Here is a 22,821-nt window from a genome sequence, read left to right as displayed (position 1 = left end):
TCCAAATCATGTCCAATCAATTGAATTTACCACAAGTGGACTCCAATCAAGTTGTAGAAACATCTCAAGGATGATCAATGGAAACAGGATGCACCTGAGCTCAATTTTGAGTCTCATGGCAAAGGGTCTGAATACTTATGTAAATAAGGTATTTTTGTTGTATGTTTTTTACATGTCCTGAAATGTCAAAATACCTGTTTTCCCTTTGTCATTATGGTGTATTGTGTTTAGATTGATGAGAATGTTTTTTTTTTTTTTTCATTTTAGAATAATGCTGTAACGTAAAACAATTGGGAAAAAGACAAGGGGTCTGAATACTTTCCCGAATGCACTGTATGTTCTGTAGGTATTCCCCTTGACATTGGGTCATTGTCTCACAATATGGTTCTAGAGCGGTGTCTTAGCTAAAGCCTCCTCTCCTCCCTGGTGCGTACAGGGTGTACCCTCCTGTTCTATGAGACCTATGGGAAAAGCAGCTGTCCCGAGCAGGAGCTGTCCCCGCGCTACGCCCTGCTGGCCGAGGACAGCATTGTCCAGGCCGTCCCCGAACACCCCAAGAAGGAGAACGTCTTCTGTCTGAGCAACGCCTACGGAGATGTCTATCTGTTCCAGGTACGTTCTACCCTAGGCTCGCTCACCAGGATTCTCAAGCTCGGAAGTACCTGTATGTGCCTGTGGAATAGACTGGGGACGAGGTCAGTTCTACACAGACCGTTGTTCCGTCAACGGAGGCACTTGTCAGGGAGGTCCGCATTCACTATCGTCGTTTGAGATCTGCAGTACGTCGTCATTTTTTTATGCATTCTTTACAAATCGGACACTGCAGTGCTGTAAGCTTGTCCCTTGTTTCGTCTTGTAGGTGGATCTCTGTTTCGTTGAGCACAGTGTGAATGAGTAAGAGGGAACATTTTAGGGTTTTCTGCTGTATGCCCCTGTTCCTGCCTCATGGACCCCTTGTGATGGAGTTGTGACTCAGTCTGTTGCATTCTTTTTAAGAAGGGTTATATATTGGAACAACTCCATATGCTATGGGACGACCACAAGTATGGACTGGGCTGAACGTCTGCTTTTTAGGATGGAATGTGCCGCTGTTCTGGTTGGTAATGACTATATTGGTGTTGGTTATGTCCTGTCTGGATGCACTGTCAGCTTTAGAGCTCCATTGTCGTACGTTCTATAAAGGGGTCAAATGGTAGGGTTGGGAAAAGCATCCCTACTGGCTGGTCTGAGTAGACTAGTCGTGTATAGGTGCGTCCTAAATGGCATCCTATTCCCTATATAGTGCCCTATGGGCCCTGGTCAAAAGTTGTGTACTGTGTAGAGAATAGGGTTCCATTTGGCATGTGTGTCTGTTTGGCAGTAGGGTTGTTGTCCTCTTTTTCCACATATTGAGAGGGAAAGTGTTGTCTCTCTTTAATGTTCTCCTCACTCAGTTTTACAATCGTTGAAAACACCTTCCTCCCAGAGAGTAACGTTCATTTGATTCATTCACCAAGTGTTTACTAGACACACAAATCACACTGCAGGGCTGTATCTACCCAACGCACCATGGCAACGAGGGGGAAACTGAGGGAAGTGAAACTTCTTAGCGTAGTCACGAACATGTAAACGGGCTTTTGTCTGGCACTTAAGGATCCCTGCCGTCTGGGAAGAGAGAAAGAAAGACGGGAAATGAGAGCCATGTTCTCCTGCCCTTCCCCTGGCCTGGCACTGTGTCACCTGGCCCCATATCCCCCCGCCCAACCGTGGCACTGTGTCATCTAGCCCTGTTCCTCCCCGCAGGCTGCCAATCAAACAGACCTGGAGAACTGGGTGACGGCCATCCACTCTGCCAGCGCCTCTCTGCTGGCTAAGAGACAGGGGAAGGAGGACACGGTGCGGTTACTGAGGAGCCAGACACGCGTCCTGCTGCAGAAGATAGACATGGACAGCAAGATGAAGAAGATGGCTGAGCTGCAGCTGTCTGTCATCAGTGACCAAAGGAACAGGAAGGCCATCGAGAGCCAGGTGAGGCACTGAGATGGTCTAGTGGCTGTGTGTGTGTTTGTGTTTAACTATCCTTGTGGGCACCAAAAGTCCTCACAAGGATAGTAAAATGAGGAAAATTCAGACAAATATATTTTAGGCTTAGGGGTTAGGTTTAGTGTTACAATTAGGGCTCAAGTTAGAATTAAGGTTATGGTTAGGTTAAAGGGTTAAGGTTAGGGTTAGATTTAGGGTTAGGGGTTAGGGAAAATAGGATTTTGGATGGGAATCAATTATTTGGTCACCACAAGGATAGCAATATAAATTTGATTTGTGTGTGTGTGTGTGTACTTGCATGAGAGTCTTAAGAAGGGCCAGACTACTGCATTTGGGGCGCCCCCAAAATGTAATTTTAAAAAAATAAATATCTTTAGAAAAAATGTACAGTTTTATAGTGCTTTTCTACACATTTGTCATGAGGCTATGAGGAAAATGTTGCAGTTTTAAAGCTAATTTCCTGCTATTCTACACTTTTTGCCATGGGTCAGAGAGAAAATGTGCTGTTTCATAGCTATTGTTCACATTTTGCCATGAGACTGAGAGAAAGTTGTGCAGTTATATAGCTAATTTCCTACAATTCTACACATTTTGCTATCATATGGGGGTCCACAACTCCCTGACCACCATGGGGCCCACAACTCCCCCTCAAAAAATTGGTTGGGGGCCCCCTAGAGGTCGGCGACCTCGTGCACGTGCCCTTCGTGCTAGTTCGGTAAAATGGCCGTGGTCTTAAGATCAAGGGCCACCCTAAGACTGAGCCAGTCAAACAAGCAGTTAGTTAAATTGGCCTATTAGGTCATTAGTGTCTCAGCTCCAATGCAAACCAGACCATTCTATTGCTGTAGAACCATACATAATTTAACACCTGCATGACATCTTCTTGTTGCTGTCCATAGTCTGCGAGTTACAACCTCCATGTAATGGCAAAAATCATTACCATATAACAACCTTCCTTGTGGTTGTGGAACATATTGACATGAGCGTATATGTGTTGGCAGCATCATTTGTTGAAAGTGGAGTTTTAAGCTTTCCGACCCAAGTTCCCTGCCACCATGACATCTTTATTCCAGATGTTCTCAGTCTAATAGACTAGTACCATCAACACATTCTATCCACTCCTCATAGAAGTCTGTTGTAATGGGAAACCCAGATGAGGGGGATATTTTATAGCGTAACAAACCAAATGCTGATGTGTTTACAGACAGCAGTGTTTCCCGGTAGCAGCATTAGGGGTAGTTAGGTGTCCTTTCTTCTTAATGGCAGGACAGGAGGAGGGGGGTGGGTCATCATGCCCAGTTTGTGAGGTAATCAGATGAGAGAGGGGGGGGGGGGGGGTGGGGGGGTCAAACCCCCAGAGCCTCTACTGAGCTCTACAGCAGCTGGTCTCATCTCATCTCCAGGCCCACCTTCCACTTTGATGTCTGACGGTCGGTCTCTCTGAAAGTCATACTAGCCCTCTCTGCCAATTTGAAGTGAACCTCTTAAACCTCCTCTCTAGATTTAAATCCTCATCTCACAAACATGACACCGTTATAACACATTCACCCTCTGTGAAGGAGAGCGAGAATGGGGGATTGAGAGAAGAGAGGGGGAATGAGAGCGAGAGAGAGAGAGAGAGAGAGATGAGGGTGATTAGATGTGATTATGCCGCTCCAATTAGACATGTGGCTCGTTCTGTAGTTGGAGACGCCCTTCTGAATGAGAGGGTGGAGAGGCCATTCTGTCACCCTCACATACAGGTGCTCTCGTATGGTCACATCACCAAAAATCTGTGAATGAAGGCGTTAACGTGGCAAACTGTGTCAAACTTGGCCACACTCTAAATGGCTGTGACTGTGAGTCTGTTCCTGCCCCGCCTGGTCTCTCTCTGTCAATGAGAGGGTGGAGAGGCCATTCTGTCCCCTTGAAGGGGACTGTAACCCTATGTACTGTGGTGTAACCCTGGGTGCCTGTCCTGTCTGTTTCTCCCCAGATCCAGCAGTGGGAGCAGAACCTGGAGAAGTTCCACATGGATCTGTTCCGGATGCGCTGCTACCTGGCCAGCCTGCAGGGCGGTGAGCTCCCTAACCCCAAGAGTCTCCTGGCCGTGGCAGGACGCCCCTCTAAGACCGCTCTGGGACGCCTGGGGATCTTCTCTGTCTCCTCCTTTCATGCCCTGGTGAGGCCTGATCTCCATAAGGCTTTACATCCATATCCACCCTCAGCTTGGGACATTGGATTTCACACATTCTCTGGAACAGTTCCATTGATAACACCTTTATTTATCCCCTTAGGTACAATTAAGCAATGTTATTGAATTCCATCTATGTTAACTATGATCAGAAAACATCAGCGTCCTCTCTGGTCAGATTTGTAATACAGAGTCTTGGGCTCTTTAGAGTCTCTAACCACAGAAGGGATGTCTTCAATGTCTGTTCTCAGATCTGCACCCGTGACGAGGCGACCCTGCGGAGACGTTGCCGATCTTTTTCCAGAGGGGCTCGGAGTAAGAGAGGCCTCTTCTCCTCCCTCAAGGGCCTGGACAGCTTGACCAAACGCAGCAAGGAGAAGAGGGAGTCCGTGTCCCAGGTACTGTATAACCTCCCTAGAGCCTCCTTACATCCTTCCTACAACTTTCCCACAACCGCCCTACAACTGCCCTACAAACTCCCTATAACAACCGCCCTACAACCTTTCTACAACCTCCATACAACCACCCCCCTTAATTAGGTGAACTGCGCCGTCAACTGGGAAAAGATCTGTGCGGGTTCTCCTTTTGCCTGTTCTCCTTTTAAACAATCCTTTACAAGGGACCTCTTGGCTCCCGACCCAATGGCACGTTTCTGGAGCCCTTCTGTTTTAAACAGAGAGCATGTTTGATAAATCCATCAGAGAAAAAGAAGCGGGTTGGTTCCTGGAATGCTTTTTAAGCACTGTCTGACTCCTCACGAGCCGGGACCCATAAATTAAGCAGACGGAGGGAGTTGAACTTACTCAATTTTCCAGTGGGAGGGAGTCAGGGGGTTGCTCGTCGCGAAACTATCTTTCCTGTACGTCGTTTGGGAACATTCCAAATAGAGGTGATGAGTGAGGCAGATGTTTTGTTTCCCCCGGTCAGGGGCAGAGCTAGCAATCTGCACAAATTCTCATCAGTCATTGAAGTCAAGTCAGTCTCTCTAACAGTCCCAGCCCCTAGTCCCAGTTCTGTACCATCCACTGGCCCTGTCTTAGTCCCTACCCCAACCCCTGTCCCAGAGCTAGCCCCAGACCCAACCCCTATCCCAGCCCAAGCCCCACCCGCCCTGGCTCTGGCCCTGTCTCTGTTGATAAACAGTTGATAAACAGCACTCAGAGAGCAGTCTATTTTGGGATGTTGATAGGATCTTTTATCCCTAGGACTTCAGTGAAGGACAAACCACACTGGGCCCCTCTGCTCTCCCGTCATTGTTTAGTTCTGTCTAGTGTGACATTGCATTAGGCAGACTGGCTGTATTGTATAATGGGATGGATAATAAGATAGATATGGTCAACACATGCTCTGTGTTGACATTCTGAAAGATACATCGCACAGTCGTAGTCACAGGCATGCCTGGCGTCTGTGTACTCACGTGGCATATCCATATGCTTAATGGCATACGTTGGTAACGCCCAGTGGTGTCTGGGTAATAATCGGATCCACCGCTGTAACACCACACATACACCATGCTTATACATATTATGTCTCATGTGAACCATCGCTGTCTAATACAATACACACATATACGAGGACGGTCCCTAGATCTCTGTACACAGGTCAAATGTTGTGCCCAAATACTTACATGATTCCCTCCTTACTCACGGGGCGGACAGGGAGAGATTTCCGAGCAGTGAAGTTCTTTGTTATGAGCCTGAGTCAGAGAAAGTCTAATCTCCCTATAGAGAGGCCAGCTAGACCACTCAATGGAACCGAGATGGAACAGACATTACTGGAAGCCACATGTGGTTAATTGTTGCAAGCTGCAGCATGCCAGCAGCGACAAGCAGATGGTCTGTGTAAACCACCGCGCCGTCCACTAAACGTCCTACAGACCCACATTTTACCGAAGGGACTCTACTCTTACCCCCTTCTCCGCCAGCCCAGCAATGTATTTTTATTGTAGGGTGATTGGGGGGGGTTTGTCACTTTAAGAGCCCTGTTACTGCTTCCAGAGAGCTGCGATGTCAAGGTGAGGAGTCAGTCAGTCAGTCAATCAGTGAGTGTTACTCAACCCCCTCTTCATTTTGAGTTTGTTGTTGTTAAGTTCCAGTAAGCTGTTGGCATTTGTTGACATAGGCATGACCCCTTGTCTCTGTGGTGGTCCTGCCTGCCACTGGTGGTGGGCTGAGGGCGGTGGTATTGGTAGCGGTATCTCTGCTGAGGGCAGACTGGTATCTGGGTGGAGAGGAGACAGTCTCCATCCCCGCCAGCCTGATGAGAGCCGTTCCATCTGCCTCACTGCCAGACCTGTAATTTCAGCATCACCAAACCCCTTATTTCTTCCCATGGATCCTCCAAGTCTTGTTTCGGCCTCAATCTGGATCAGAATAGTATCAAAGCCTTTGGTTTTAGATAGATAGTTTTTAATGAAATGTATTACATTGTAAATATAGACTGAGTTAGTTCTTTTTTAGTGTGCATTTTTCTCCTGAGTCACTGAGTAGGCTTAATGTGCATGTGCTTTTTTTCCATGTTCCAGGTTTTTGAAGGACAAAGTATTGGAGTGCCTGCTGGGCATATCCCCAACCACTGCAGCTCAGAGGTACAGTAAGCACTTTGTCTGGATTTTTCCCCCAAACATGTTACCTCATAATTTCCTGCAACCAGTGGAAATATGGCTAATTTATCATAATTCACCAGGTAACTGCATTAAAATATTCTATTCAATAATAACTTTAAGTTGTCATGGATACATTTGTCAGCAGGGTTGGGTAGTAACCGATTACATGTAATCTGATTACAAACAAAATACCTTTAGTCAGTTGTTACCAGTGAAAATATTGTAATCAGATTACAGATACTTTTGAAAAACTAGATGATTACTTTTAAATTCAGAAAGGATGATTGCGAGAGACAAAAATACATGATGACACCTTTCTGTTTTCTCAATGACATTCAACTCCGCATTGAAAAAAGGCACAAGTTTCAGTTTGTTCCACCTGAGCGAGTCTGACTACAAGTCAGAGACCAGCATGGCACACCAAATGCGTTTGTGGGATCCTTTAAGTCCTCTTCTAATGTATCTTAAGGGGAAAGTAATCCAACATGAACTGAAAGTAATTAGGTAATGTTACTGAGTTTGAGTAATCCAAAAAGTTACGTTACTGATTACAATTTGACAGGTAACTAGTAACTGTAACAGATTATATTTAGAAAGTAACCTACCCAACCCTGTTTGTCAGGCCTCGTCAAACTTTTCCTCTTTGTTGATGAAAGTCTCCTAAAACTGCCCCTAAATTTGCTCTAGAACCAGGTGCTAGGGCGGGATGCATCCCAAATGGCATCCTATTCCCTATAGCGTGCACTACTTTTGAGGGCCCATAGTGACCAGAGCACTATATAGGGAATATATAGGGAATAGGGTGCCATTCGGGATGTACTCGAGGAGTATTGTAGTCGATCAATCTCAGCCTCAGACTAATCCTTTTATAGGGGAGAATGAGGGTGGGGGGATGGAGGTGGGGGTATTTCTATTCACACAGGGTCGGGGCTAGCACAGCTGTCTCAACAGCATGCTGATCTGATGACACTGCTCCATGCAAACAGGCAGGCGTGAGGCGGCTGAGTTCGAGGGTCCGGGGGCTGGGGAGGGTTAGGCCGACGGAGGGTCTTTATTCTCCCAGAATTCTATTGTCAACCGGTGTTAATCCCTCTGTACGGCCAGTGAATGGGGACACCTATCCGTGAATGGGAGACACCACCCGACCTCCCCTTTCACAGACCTGTTGCTATGGACTTTCACTGTCTTTTGACTTCAGTTCAATAGACCCGTACGTCAGCTGAGATTGGGGGTTTTGTGGTGTTTTAATTAAACATCTCTGACTGATAGATTTTTAACAGATGTAATGAAAGTTGTCATTTTTTGTCATAGTGTATAAACATTTGCATCATTGGGGGCAGACGTCCCAGAAAACACAACTTTTCACAAACATTGCCGAGAGAGATGTTAAATTCTTGACATAGTTATTTAGTAACCTGTTTAATATAAGAACGTATTATCAGTTAAGAAACCGGAATAAACATAATTATTCTCCATCTTTGTCTAACAGAGATTGGACGCTCTTGCCAAAATGCAGTTGATAGCACCACCTGAAGGCAACCCTTGGTACAGCAGTTTGGAAACTCCCGTTTGTGTGAATATGCCTGACAGCCAAAGCATTACTCTGCACATCAAACCCGATTTCTTCGTATCGGACTTGCTATCTTTGGCCTGTAAGGTAAGCATACTGCATCTATCGCCTAATTATTCATACATTTCAACACTCTCCTAACTCATAACTCCCATGTCAGCATTTTGCTGTGAATTCTCCAGTGACTGATATGGATGTTAAAGGCAAAGAGGAAATGATAGGAGGAGATTGCTGTAGGGGTGGTACAGAACAGATACTAGTTTAATTGCTCTTGATACCTCAATAATTCATGCTTTCCCTCCGTAGAAAGTTCTCTCACGGCATCCTTTTAGCTGATCGGGAACAGGGTCAGTCGGGGTATAGCTAGTTACCGTAGCGGAAGGAACTCAAGATATCTGACACACTGAGGCTAAATGGCACCGTATTCCCTATATAGTGCACTACTTTTGACCAGAGGTCTAAGGGCCCTAGTCAGGCTTTGGTCAAAAGTAGTGCACTAAGTAGAGAATAAGGTGGCATTTGGGATGTAACCTCAGTGTGTCCTGGTCAAAAGTAGTGCACTACATAGGGAATGGGGAGCCATTTGGGACGAACATGGACTCATCCTCTTGGAGCTTGTTCTAGGAGCGGCACCTGGACTCGAGCCTGCACTGCCTGCGTGTGAGGAGGCTGGTGGGTCAGGACACGGAGACCTTCTCCCCAGCGCCCACAGACCCACTACGAGACCTGGTGAGGCCCCGGCCGTATAGTAACTATGGGAAAACGCAGGATCCAATCACTGATACAAGCATTCATTCATTGATTGAGTCGATACTGAGTCAACTTGCTACATTTCAAGATTCAACCATAATCCACCCATTATTTGAATATGGTTTCAGTGATATCTGGCCTCTTTAGTAAGTACATTGAGGTATGTGATGAGTACTTTTTCAATCTTCTATGTGCTTTTTCTGAACAGGTGTATGAAGAGCTTGAGGTCTTTCCACTCAATGTTTTCACCATACAACTGTCCCGCCCTGACACAGCAGTAGACTTTGGTGAGTAGGTATCATGTGTCTGTGTGTGTGTGTGTGTGTGTGTGTGTGTGTGTGTGTGTGTGTGTGTGTGTGTGTGTGTGTGTGTGTGTGTGTGTGTGTGTGTGTGTGTGTGTGTGTGTGTGTTTGCAGGAAAGAGCCCATTTACTCTTGGGTTGTATTATTACAGTATAATATCATGTATTACTCTGTTTTAACCTCTGATCTCTATCGCCTGTAGGCTTTGCTGTGACAGGCCATGTAGACGGAGCCAGGAAGAGCCATGTCTACTTGAGTGAGGTCAACCCAGGGGGACTGGCTTTCACTGAAGGTACCTCAATTCATCTTTCGAATACATTTGACATATCTACTTTGTATCAGAGACAGAAAAATACAGTATTGATACATTTTCCTTAAGAGTACATACAGTAGTGGTATGCCGGGACTGGACTAGTGGTAGTGTTGCCACACCCGGACCACACATTTCCCCCTGGAGAAAGCGGTTCAATCCCTTGTTCCGGCATCTCACTTTCTATGCTCTATCCATCCCATCTGTCTCCCCATCCCATACATTTCTATCTATAAAAACGTACAGAAGGACATGGAGTCCCATTCTAATATAGAAAGAGGCCATAGTGGTCAACACTTTGAGGAGATAACTGTCAGATTGGTTGATGTCTCCTTGTCCTTCCCTCAGGTCTGAGAGCGGGGGATGAGATCCTGGTTCTGAATGGGACCAGTGTGTCCAATCTGGACCTGGGGCTGATACACCTGATGTTCAACCACCAGATCCTCCACCTACTGCTCAGACGAGAGGAGCAAGTCCCTGGCGACCATACCTCTGTCTGGCCAGACTGTGACCCCTGGCAGCCAGGACCACCACCACCACCCAGCCACGGTGTCTGGCCTATAGGTAGAGACTACAACTTTGTATTTTCACCTTGTCTTGATACAGGCTACTTCCCAAAGGGCACACTCTTCCCTTTATAGTACACTACTTTTGACTAGGGCCCATAGACCTCTGGTCAATAATAGTGCACTACATAGAGAATAAGATACCATCCCTTCCCACAGATACAATTCTTTAGACAAAAAAAATATGTTGTGTTTTGGAAATTGCAGGTGTTGTTGAGTTACTAGATTTTTTTTTTTTTACCCTGTTCCTAACTTCGCATTACATTTGGTTTACTATCTGGAGGACATGGTGTTTTCTCACCGGGTAAACGTTTTATTTTTCCCCACTAGAGGGCCTCAGGCCGAAGTGTTTTCCAGCCTTTGTATCTTGAAGCACAGAGCCAGTGTGTCTGCCACATCATGTTGAGGGGAATGCCATCCTGCCCAGCCAATGCTGCAGGGTGTTTAGGCCTAGATGGAGACATTAAAATGCCTCATGTTGATTCAATTAAGAAAATGAGAAGAGAGCTGACATATTTCACTGGGCTGCACAGCACGGCTATTGTTTGGAATAGCCACATGCTATTTATAACACCATGGGAGGACAATCATCATTGTCTTGATTACATTACGCAATATTGATTTAATGGTGTGTTTATGTTGTGCAGTGTAAGGGTGTGTGCGTGTTTTTACTTTAAAAAGCATGATACTGTTATTCCTGTTGGTGTGACGCCAAGTAAACTGTGCAAGACCCCGGGGAGAGGAGGAGTGCGGCCAAATGAATTGCTCCTGCCTGCTGGGCTTGTAGTGAAGCCAGATCAATGCTGGTTGACACCAGTCAGGTGGACTTAACCAGTAAAACTGCCTCCAGTGGTCTAACCAGGAATTCTCTCTCAGCACCTGTACGTGTGTGTGTGGTCCATCTATTTAATCATACTGGCCTGTCTGCTTCTCTCTCAGATATGCCACGGCCCCAGGAGCTTCCAGAGAGCTCCGTAGCTCCTCCCTTTGGGGAGGTGTCACAACAACCACGACCTGCTGATGAGATGGAGCAGCTCGGCCAGGTGAGATGGAGGGCTCTATTTTCGGCTGGCATGAAGCCAGCGCAATTATTAAATGTTCGTTAGTAAATTAGACCGGCGCTCTGCCATTTTTAAACACATCCACCGGGATTACTAATTTACCTGTCTTGTATGAACTCATTTGCGCTGAGGTGGAAGGGGTGGCAATATCTGAGGTGTGTCCTTAAAAACGTGCGCCTAAAGTGCCAATTTCAGGCAGTGCTGGTGGGGATATTTAAGAGTAACCGAAAGCTGGTTTTAGCGGTAACGTGATTGGTTATGGCATGGATTTGGACAGCAGAAGCGCAGCCTATCCAGCCGTGATATACAGTGCCTACAAATGTAGGATCTAAATTTGAGCCAGTTTGCTACTACAGAAAAATAACAGGACATGTGAATTATTACATTTACTTGTAGGGGTTGATACATTTTTCATTAGGGCAAATCAAGTCTGACATTTTAAAGTGGAAATTACAAACTTTAGAAGCCTTTTTAAACCTTGAATAGACTACAAGTTATTATTTCCTGCTGTGCAGGAACATTTTCAACAACAAATGAGTGATCAAATCGAGATCCTACATCTGTATATGCGTATGGGACAGGAGAGATGTGCTTTTTGTGCCGGTAAAACTTGTATGGTTGTTTTTTCCCATGTCGTAAAAACCAAGCAAAGCCTCCCCTCCTCTCAATGAAGGCTGTTTTTTCCCCCCTACCCAACCAAGTCGGCTAGTCAAGACTAGTATTGATAAAGGGTTTGGAGAGTACATCCCCTTTTGTTCTGTACATTATTTTAGCTAGCTCCTGTCATTATTTGTCATATATCTGTCATATATCTGTCATATGCCCATCATGGAATGAGAGATGAGCTGATACTGGTGGCCCTATTTAGAAACATTTAAGTTATTTTTCTGTAACAATATTTTTTGATGAAAAAACAAAACCTTAGTTGGCTACCCTGACCCTACTATAGCGAATGCTGGTTCAACAGCAATGCGTCTTATCCTGGCCATGCATTAGCCAAGTAGCCTATCAATAAAAGGTTTCTTAATGGTCTACTCGTGAGGCTTTTGCCATCATGCTTTTGCGTGAACAATTCACATAGGCCTACCTGCAGGGAATACTCCATCCGGCTGGTATCCATCCCCCATTTCCAAAGAGAGCCTCTTGTCTGGTTACCAAAGACTCACTCCACCAAGCATATTCAAATTATTCAAACCTATCAAAGGTAGGCCTAGGCTACATCTTTCTTATTGAGAACGTGCCTCACACATACAATTTACGGGAGCCTGGGATTTTTTATTTGAGGAGAAGTGCGATGTAGGCCTATACTCGTTATAGCCAATTTCAACACTCCAAACATATTGAGCAAACACGGATGTTGTTTTTCCTGCTATTAGGCTACTAGTTACTGCAGCCTCTGCTATTTAATCAACTGTAGTATCAATCCATAATGGACTATGATGAGAATAGTCTGTACCCCGAGCCGAATTGGAGTTGATTACAACGCAAAAGCCTGTCAATAACCTACAAAACTTGAGACAAACGCATGCAGTATTAAGCCCTGAAACGCGTTGATTGGCCAGTGAGTGGCCAAGCCCTCATCACACCTCCAATGTATTTATTCATCTAAACCCAGCCCTTTCACACCACCGCCAGCTACTGCACTCATAATTCCCGCTGTGAAAATAGCAAAAAAGATTGCTGACACATATTTCTGGCACCCATGGTGCTACCGCCAGAGATTTACCAATGCATTAGGTTTGTGAAAATAGAGCCTGGAGAGTGTGTGTGGGTCGAGTACAGAGATTTGTAGATGTCATTGTGTAGCAAAATACTTTCTAGCTCCAACAGTGCAGTAATATCTATCAATGTGCGTGTGTCAGTGGAGGTTTAAGAGCAGTGAGTGGTGTGTTTGATCCCATGCCGTGTGTTGGTGATCAGGGGTTACTCTGTGGTGATCAGGACATCTGCTAAAATGAGATGAGGTGCCAGGAGAGTACTGTCTCAGGTTCAAGCCCAGGTCATACACACCTGCAATGCCATGGCATTGACAACAACACCATCACACAATATCAACTGGTATCAACAACTATTGGAAGTATGAAGGGACTCTTCTGGTAGAACAATGGCCTGAGAGAGAGTCCCTCACTTCAGGAATTCATTCAATCAAATGACACTGCCTTAGGGTGTCGACGAATGGTGGCGATTCAACACCTAGAATCATTGCGTAATGGGCAGAAAATGGTGGCCGATGTTGTGTGGTCAGAGGCGATAGAATGGCCACCCGCTGCACATTACTGACATTTATATCGGTCTGTCATGTCCTTTAGATTTGAAGGCAGTTGCTTCAAAGACAATATCCTCTATTACTCAAAGTAAATAAATCCCTTTCTCTGCTTTCACTTGAAATCCACTCGCCCAAATGTCTTTCCCAGCCAGCTAACGCCTCCCTCCCTGCCTCCTCCAAGGCTCCTAAAGCCCATAGGCACTCCAAGCCTTGTCAGCACACATGACCCTGAGTAGACTGCTAATCCAATCTAGGCTTACTGCCTAAGTGTGTGTGACAGAGAGAGAGAGAGAGAGAGACACAGTGAGAGAGAGAGGTGTAGTACGACAAACTGCAGGCTTACTCCTTAAGTGTGTGTGACAGAGTGACATAAATAAAGAGAGATAGAGAGAGAGGGAGAGAGAAGTTAGAGAGAGAGGGATAGTATGGGAATTTCCAGGGATTAATGGCTACCAGCAGAGGTCAGAACGCCCAGCCTCGCATGTAGCATGTTGTTTCTATTCAGCTCCACCAACAACAGCCAGAGGTTCACCCCGGGAAAGCAGCCCCGGGTGGCCCTGTCGACCAGGGCTATGTGCTGGGTGCTGTCCCAGGAGGATGAGAGTGAGGTGGAAGTGGGGGTGGGGGATTTCATCCCTGGGACTTTCACCCTGTCATCTCTCAGGCAGTCCCTGAAGGACAGGCTGGCCTGGCTGCTGGATGAGGTGGCCTCCTGCATAGCCTGCGAGCAGGCAGCCGACGGGATCACCCTGCTGGTAGTACTGTAGCTAGTGCACTGTGGTGTCTCTCTGTATTGTAGTTATTGTTGTACTGTACTCTCTCTGTGTTTGAGCTGCACTGCACTGATGATGCATGGGTGCCGTAACTCGTTTCGCGTTGTTTTGCTTTGATGTTGTTGCCTAGAAACAAGAGCTTTTTTGAATGCACTGTTTTTACTGTTGAGATCTTATTGTAAGTATAAGATACACAGGCTACACGCTCATGTGAGACAAACCGAGAGCAAATGTTACGGGAAGCAATAAGCCCATGAACGTTAACGCTTAGAATCTTTTTCCCATTCTCTGTCCGACCTTGCTTCTAGTTCAGAGGGTATTTTAAAGCTGGATTGCAGCGCAGCACAATAGTCCTAACCAAGGGGATTTATTCGTTTGTCAGCACTTTATTATAGCCTGACAGGAGACGTTGTGATGACAAAATGAACAAAGCCATGGCGGGGGATCCTATCTGTTTAATCTGCTATTGAGGGTTGCCTCGGCCCGTGCGTGTGTTCACCGCTGATTGATTCCAACTTTCTTCGAGAGGGTGAAAGTGTATGTGACGTGAAATGCTTGTTCATAAACTTGACACCAGATTATTCGTGTGGTACCTACCTCACTGTTAGGCGCTCTCTCTCATGTCTTATGGAAAATTGTTGACAAAATAAGTATTTTCTAATTGAATCGAATTGATTCATTTTGGCTGAATCTTTATGTTAATAACACAAATATCTAATACTCATAGATGATGTGTGCATCCCAAATGACACCCTATTCCCAATAGTGTGCACACATTTTGACCAGAGCCCTATGGCTTAAACCTGGGATGCACCTCAAATGGCACTCCATTCCATTTATAGTGTGCTGGTCAAAAGTAGTGCACTATATAGGGAATAGGTTGCCATTTGGGATGTAGACCCTGACCCTCTGCACTCTTTGCCTCCATAAATACAGAGGGAGTGGTTTGACACCCTCTCATACTACACAAGGGGTTGATGATTTAAACTGACTGATTATTAAAGGGGAATTTCATTCAAAAACGATATTTTGGTATTTTTTTCATTGGTCCACTATTGATTACAGTCCCAAAATGTTTTGCATGTCAGTAGTCAATTTCTCAAGATATTGGACTTTTAAGAAGAAAAGTGTCTCCATCCACATCATCATGATGATGCAACGTGTCATAGGATGCAAAAAATATTGTGATATTCCCCTTTAAGATTAGGTGCTTGTTACAGTAGATTCCGAGCTGATTTGTAATCGTCACACCCCTGTGTAAAGGGCAGTCATTTGATATTCAGAGCTGAAATGAGAATATCTCCTAATTCGTCTCTCTTCTGTTTCCTTCAGAATGTGGAGACGGTGTGCTCGCTGTACCAGACCTTCCCAGAGGGCCGTGGGGCGGTGGTGGTCGAGGGCCAGAGAAACCCCTATTCCATGGAGCTCCTCTGCCCACAGGTCCAGAAGCCCCCCTGCCCCAGACACATGTCTATCTCTGAGAGGCTCTGTAAGGTCATACAGGAACTGGTAGACACAGAGAAGTCCTACGTCAAGGTACATACCTGGCGCCATATTTATGTTTTTTTTGTCATATTTAAAATTCTTCATATTTTATAATGTCATTGTACTTGTAATTCAGCGTGTTGCTGTCATTTGTACAATTATTTGTTAAATAATTTAAAATACATTATCATCATCAAAGCGTCTCAGAGTAGGAGTGCTGATCTAGGATCAATTTTGCATTTGAAATGGTAAGGAATGGACAGAGTGGATCTGATTTTATATCAGCAATCGTGCTCTGAGACACTTTCTGAATACGGGTCATGATCACTCACATTCTGCTGCCTCATCTAAGAGAGTGCTGGAACGTCCTCTCTGGGGATGTAAAATTGATGGTCTCTCTTTATTAATGGTAATGAATGGTCTCTTAAGTGCCTCTTTATTAAGGATCTCTCGTAGCATTTAGTGTAATGTATGCTTACCACCTGCTACTCTAACGTCCACGTGTCAGGCTGAGGAGAATGATGATTTCTCTGACGGTGACAGTGTAATAGTGATGATAGTGATGATGTCACAGTCTAATGACGTTTCCCCCTGTCTGTCCCTTAGGACCTGGGCTGTCTGTTTGACATTTACCTGACCCCTCTACAGAGTGAGACCTTCCTCAGCCATGACGAGGTAGAGCATGACGGGGGCACTATGGAAAGACATACGTGCAGATGTCTAAATGTATTTTTACATGTCTAAACATGTTAAATACAATAACATTTCATTATGGCTCGTTAGTCAGCTGTATGTTAGTGTGACTGACCAGGGTTGGAACCGGGGTCTAAGGGAATAAAAAGTGGTCAGATCTCAGACAATGCTAACCATCACATGAGCGTGGTTCCCAACCACCTCCGCTACATCCACTACATTGGCTGTAAACCTATTCCTGTCTTCTATCCTGTACTTTTTGGGCATTTGAATTTGCTATTCACTGTAGATTTTTTTTTTTTACTTGCCAAAAAAGGGTTTCTAAAAATAAAGAAATGGGTCGTTTCTAACTGTTGTTCTCTCCGCCCTCCACTAGATGGAGTCTCTGTTTGGCAGTCTGCCTGAGATGCTGGACTTCCAGAGAGTGTTCCTACACACCCTGGAGGAGCGCATCGCCTCCTCGCCCAACTTCAGCTCTCTGGAGACCCCGGAACAGTTCAAGGTAGAGTCCCCATGCGTTTGGGCTTGCGTGCCAAATGGCACATTATTCCATTTACACAGTGTATAAAACATTAAGAACACCTTCCTAATATTCAGTTGCACCCTCCCACTTTTGCCCTCAGAACAGCCTCAATTCGTTGGCGAATAGACTCTACAAGGTGTCGAAAGCGTTCAACACGAATGCTGGCCCATGTTGACTCCAATGCTTCCCACAGTTGGGTAGTAAGTTGGCTGGATGTCCAATTTACTACCCAAGTTGGCTGGATGTCCTTTGGGTGGTGGACCATTCTTGACACACACAGGAAACTGTTGAGCGTGAAAAAAAACCAGCAGCGTTGCAGTTCTTGTGCCTACTACCATACCTCGTTCAAACGCACTTAAATATTTTGTCTTACCCATTCACCCTCTGAATGGCATGCATACGCAATCCATGTCTCAAATTGTCTCAAGGCTTGAAAATCCTGCCCTTCATCTACACTGATTGAAGTGGATTTAACAAATGACATCAATAAGGAATCATAGCTTTCACCTGGATTCACCTGGTCAGTCTGTCATGGATAGAGCTGGTGTTCCTAATGTTTTGTATGCTCACGGCTGTGGTCAAAAAGTAGTGTCCTTCATAAGGGAATAGGGTTTAATTTGGGATGCGGCCTCGAGGTCTAGTGGAAAATCTTCAAGCTTTATCAACAGGATGTTACTTAACCTACTGACTGCAGTGTTAGTCAGCGGTAGGCCTATTTGATGTTCACAGGAAGTGAATAGCAAGCATTCTCTCTTTCTCTCTCTCTGCGTCCAGAAACTTCTCTTCTCGCTGGGCGGCTCCTTCCTCTACTATGCCGACCACTTCAAGCTCTACAGCGGCTTCTGTGCCAACCACATCAAAGTCCAGAAGGTTCTGGAACGAGGTAAGGGTGATGCCTACCTTATGTACAGTAGACCTGCTCAGTTAATCCCTGCTCAGTTAATTATTGAATGCCATCTGAAAAGCCAGTGTAAAAGGCAGCCAATCAATGCCTGCATCAAAGCCTGCTTTAAGTCCTCATTTCCTGTTTACAGCAAAGACGGACCGGGCTTTCAAGGAGTTCCTGGAAGCAAGGAACCCCACCAAGCAGCACTCTTCCACCCTGGAGTCGTACCTCATTAAGCCAGTCCAGAGGGTGCTCAAGTACCCCCTGCTGCTCCGAGAGCTGGTCTCCCTCACTGACCCCGAAAGCGAGGAGCACAGCCACCTCACAGGTAGGACTAATATGTCATGGCTTATGTGGGAGCCCGCATAGACACACACGGGGACATGTACGTACACACACACACACACACACACACACACACACACACACACACACACACACACACACACACACACACACACACACACACACACACACACACACACACACACACACACACACACACACACACACACACACACCATAAGACCCAGAGACAGCAGTCTTTCCAGGTTTGTCTGATGTGTTAGGGATGAGCTCTCTTGACGTGCACCTCTCTGTGTGTCTACCTTTCTCCATCCATCAGAGGCCCTGAGAGCCATGGAGAAGGTGGCCAGCCACATCAATGAGATGCAGAAGATCTACGAGGACTACGGCACTGTTTTTGACCAACTGGTGGCAGAGCAGAGTGGCCCTGAGAAAGAGGTACAGTACAGTAATCACCACCACACATAACTGGCAAATGAAACTACAATAATATGAATATTTGATTCTGTCCTTTCAAATAATTGTATGAACGATATGAATGTACTCATTGTAGAGTGAGTTCATTGGAGGAAACCCCTCCACCACCAGCCTCCCAGACTAAGTGTCCTCCTCTCTCTTCTCCAGGTGACAGAGATCTCCATGGGGGAGTTCCTCATCCACTCCTCTTTAAAGTGGCTCAACCCTCTCCCCTCCCTGTGTCGCATGAGGAAAGACCCTGAACTGACAGTGTTCGGTGAGTGGGGCTTTTTCCAATGACGAGTTGAATCTGAATTACTTGACAGGATGATGTCAATATTTTCATCTTTATTACAACAATCCAGAACTGTCGGACTCAAATCCTGCCTCTGTCCTCAGTTTTCAAGAGAGCAGTGATCCTGGTGTACCGTGAGAGCAGCAAGATGAGGAAGAGGATGGTGAGTCTCACTGTGCTCAAACGCACGTCTTCCGATAACTTTATGTTATTACAATGGATATCACACAAGTTCTGATGCATGTGTACATTTTGGTTTCTTTGTATGCTACAGACCACGTCACGCTCCGACCTGGACCCCTTCAAGTTCCGCTGGCTCATCCCAGTGTCGGCAGTGCAGGTCCGCCCGGGGAACACAGCAGGAGCAGAGAACCCTTGTGTCTGGGAGCTGGTCCACACCAAGTCTCAGGTGGAGGGGAGACCAGAGACCGTATTCCAGCTCTGCAGCAGGTGAGAGATTACATGAAAATGACAGCGATAATGGATGTTTTATCAATCATGAGAACTAAAAATATATACACATTTGAATTAACATGGCCTAGTTGACTTGATCTCTCATATGCGTCTTTTCCAGTGGTTTGGAGAATAAGGCCAGTGTGGTGAAAGCTCTTCGCTCCCTTCGAGACTGCACCCGGAGGCCTCTCCTACCAGAGAGGGGTTCTAGAGAGCACCTAGGCTCCCTCCGCAGGACCCAGCCTGCACCTGTCAGAGACGGCTCCTGGAGGAGAAGACAACAGCGCCAATCAGAGGCCGGGAGGACTGCAGGCCACCAGCACCACTCAGACGACAGCAGTGTGTCCAGCGGTGGCCTCAACCCTGGTCCAGGAGAAACCCACACGGAGCCCCAGCTCCCCAGCCGCTCCTCCACGGGCCTCCCCAGCCTGGAAGGCACCACACTGGGCAAGAGGGCCTGGCTGTGCTCCCTGACCAGCACCCTGGAAGCCCAGCTCCAGAGACTCAACTTCACAGAAGAGGCCGGGCCGAGGAGCACGGGGACCCAGCAGGAGCACCTCATACAGGGGGTCCCACAGCCTCACCCTGCTGTCCAGAAGAGGGTGAGCAGTCTGCAGGGGGGCCAGGGGAGGCAGGATAATGACTCCCAGTGTGTGGACTTCAATACCCTACTAGGGAGGGACTTCAGTGTGCAGAGCCTGAACTCTGTGGTCAACGAGGACTGCTTCTACGATACAGTCATGGGAATTCAGAAGGCTGCCATTCCAACGCTATAGTGGCCTAGGGGAAACTTCACCCCAGAGAGCTGATGAACACCTGCCTAGGATCGTATCACACTGACTACATTAGAGCCTGGTCAAGTTGCTATGGACGAGAGGATGAATCTCTTTAATGTGCTTACTCTGACTCTGCTGAGTAGGCTTTGACTGAAGAACTGAGCTCTGATCACAGTTACTTGACTTGATCCTTTTAGCTCCTAGAAGAGCGAAGGCCAGAAGGTCCCACAGTTCCACACCGTCTCAGTACATATGTAAATGGTTGCCCGTGGGACTCTCCGGTCTGTCCCTATGTTTTGCTGCACTCTATAATTTATAAACACAGTTGCCTACGTTCAATAGCGTTCCTTTCACCTTTTTTCTTCTTCTCTCGAATTCATCTGGTTTGTAAATATAATGCAGTATCTCAATCGCGAGTAGCTTTCTATTTTCATGGCTTTTTTTGACAAAAGCAGTTGTTAGTTGAAGACTGGAATTGCTTGATAAAAAAAAAACATCTGATATGAGTATTTTATTTGAACCTGTTCCTATTTATATGTATCTCTATATTATTTTGTTCATGTGTTAATATCCACAGAAAAACTAAGATTAAGTGTCACATTTATTAAGGTAAAGCAAAGTCCCTTTACAAGCTCTTTCATATTTGAAGTGATTTGATGTATCAACTTGAAGAATTCAAGACCCTGGGAATACAAGGTTCTCTCTGCACAAAGCTCAGTTCTGAGATATTGAGCGTCAACATTTTCCCATCCCAGATCTCAGAACTGTTGTGTAGCGAATTCCTCTTTCATATTTTATATATACGCTAGTCTATCACCTTGCGTACAATCATTTTTGATTGACAACCCAGCATTGTGTGATTGGATCGCAGATAGAACCTTATAGCACCAAGTTAAAAGGTGTTTGTGCAGATAGTACTTTCTGATCGAGTTTTTTTTCACCCAGCGTAAAATGACTTTAAACAAAATCGGACATATCTCACATGTAAAGGACCACCTAAAGAGCAACTCCGTGTGAATAACACATTGTTTGACCAAAATGTCAGGTGGGACTATAAGGTTCAAAGGTCACAAATTGTTGAAATGTTTGTTATCATTATTGCTGAATTGTAATTTATTCTCTAATAATTCTCTAATATTCTCTAATAATGAATATTATTTTCATATACATGACATTGTACAGGTAAAGTTAAATGATGTAATATTTAATAAAAAATCCATTTAAAAAACAGGCTAACATTGGAGTTGTTCTGATTGATAGATAGATGCTTTGTAATTACTGTAGGTTATTGGCTAATCAAGGTCTTATCCACTAGACACCAAATGGAAGAAAACTGACTGAAACGGGGAGCACCGACCTGACCTTGACCAATAAGAAACTCATTTTCATTAGAAACTCTGAGGGGTACAGAAGAAGAGCGTAAAGAAAGATGCAAAATATTCATACACTTTCTTTCTTCCTCCTGCTGCTCCATCCATTAGCTAGAGGGAGGTAGAGACCAAATTTAGACTTTGGAGCCCTGGACCAGAGCTAGCCACAACAACCACAGCCACACCACAGGGACTGTGGGGCCATGGGCCAGAGCTAGCCACAACAACCACACCACATCAGTGTAGCTGCAGCTTCCTTTACCCGAGCCTCAGTGTGTGTGTGTGTGTGCGTGCGTGTGTGCGCGCGTGCGTGTGACACACAGATTCTTCCTCCTTCAGACAGTGTAGTTGAGGCTCTGGTGAATACAGACACTGTAGCTAGCTGGCGCAGGGAGAAATCTTTTTTTTATCCAGTCTATCAGCACCAACACAACGAGTCATAATTGCTGGCCCGCTTTCCAGGTCTTTTTGTTCACAGGTCTGTGGACAACGTTAATTAGGTGTAAGGGCGTCAGCCAGTCTCCGTCACATAAAATGGAGGAATGGAGGGAGTAGTAGAAATTAGAAGGGAAGGAGATGTATTTTCCTCTCAGTTGGTGCAGTTCTCTAAGGGGGGAATGTCCTTGGTCACTTTAGCTACAGTCTTGGATCTGAAGGATGAGACACAGCCTTCCTGGGTCAGACACAAAAGACAGACAGACATGCGGACGGATAGACAGACAGGAGAATACACACACACACACACACACACACACACACACACACACACACACACACACACACACACACACACACACACACACACACACACACACACACACACACAAAACAAAGACACACACTCAGGAGATGGAGATGTTTCAGGTATGTGCGTAACAGATTGCTTTAAAGGGAAAACAGGAGGCTGTGTGTGATGGCAAGCCGGTTCAGTTCCTGTTGCCACAGTAACACCTTTTGTGAAGGGCCATAAACACAGCCTACTTCACACACACACACATAAATTCAACATGAGCCTCCACCACTGAACATACTGCCACACTGCCGCCTGACAGCCTTGAGGAGAGAGGAAACACACTTCAGCGTGCCTACTGCTTACTCTTCACAAGAAAAAGGCCTTGGAAGAGAAGCTGTGTTGGAAAAGAAGTACATGTTGGTCTCGGCAGTGGGTGGATTAAAGAAG

General features: G+C 45.8%; 1 protein-coding gene across 1 annotated transcript in view; it reads left to right on the top strand.

The window, feature by feature from the left end:
* The window catches only part of tiam2b (TIAM Rac1 associated GEF 2b), a 57,815-nt gene extending 36,355 nt beyond the window's left edge, over positions 1 to 21,460 (top strand). The window contains exons 6-26 of the mRNA XM_036975623.2: positions 437 to 612; positions 1,783 to 2,007; positions 3,998 to 4,183; positions 4,447 to 4,593; positions 6,720 to 6,782; positions 8,290 to 8,457; positions 8,995 to 9,099; positions 9,329 to 9,407; positions 9,625 to 9,714; positions 10,081 to 10,296; positions 11,238 to 11,341; positions 15,731 to 15,934; positions 16,490 to 16,558; positions 16,953 to 17,078; positions 17,874 to 17,982; positions 18,134 to 18,313; positions 18,611 to 18,729; positions 18,916 to 19,024; positions 19,147 to 19,205; positions 19,317 to 19,492; positions 19,617 to 21,460. Of these exons, the coding sequence (XP_036831518.2) occupies positions 437 to 612; positions 1,783 to 2,007; positions 3,998 to 4,183; positions 4,447 to 4,593; positions 6,720 to 6,782; positions 8,290 to 8,457; positions 8,995 to 9,099; positions 9,329 to 9,407; positions 9,625 to 9,714; positions 10,081 to 10,296; positions 11,238 to 11,341; positions 15,731 to 15,934; positions 16,490 to 16,558; positions 16,953 to 17,078; positions 17,874 to 17,982; positions 18,134 to 18,313; positions 18,611 to 18,729; positions 18,916 to 19,024; positions 19,147 to 19,205; positions 19,317 to 19,492; positions 19,617 to 20,271 (3,365 nt within the window). The 3' untranslated portion in view covers positions 20,272 to 21,460. The remainder of the gene's footprint in view (positions 1 to 436; positions 613 to 1,782; positions 2,008 to 3,997; positions 4,184 to 4,446; positions 4,594 to 6,719; positions 6,783 to 8,289; positions 8,458 to 8,994; positions 9,100 to 9,328; positions 9,408 to 9,624; positions 9,715 to 10,080; positions 10,297 to 11,237; positions 11,342 to 15,730; positions 15,935 to 16,489; positions 16,559 to 16,952; positions 17,079 to 17,873; positions 17,983 to 18,133; positions 18,314 to 18,610; positions 18,730 to 18,915; positions 19,025 to 19,146; positions 19,206 to 19,316; positions 19,493 to 19,616) is intronic.
* Positions 21,461 to 22,821: the final 1,361 nt, after the last annotated feature.

The sequence above is a fragment of the Oncorhynchus mykiss genome, chromosome 4 (assembly GCF_057628025.1).
Source record: "Oncorhynchus mykiss isolate SJ-2025 chromosome 4, ASM5762802v1, whole genome shotgun sequence".
Lineage (NCBI taxonomy): Eukaryota > Metazoa > Chordata > Actinopteri > Salmoniformes > Salmonidae > Oncorhynchus > Oncorhynchus mykiss.
This window is presented reverse-complemented; position numbering and strand designations above follow the sequence as displayed.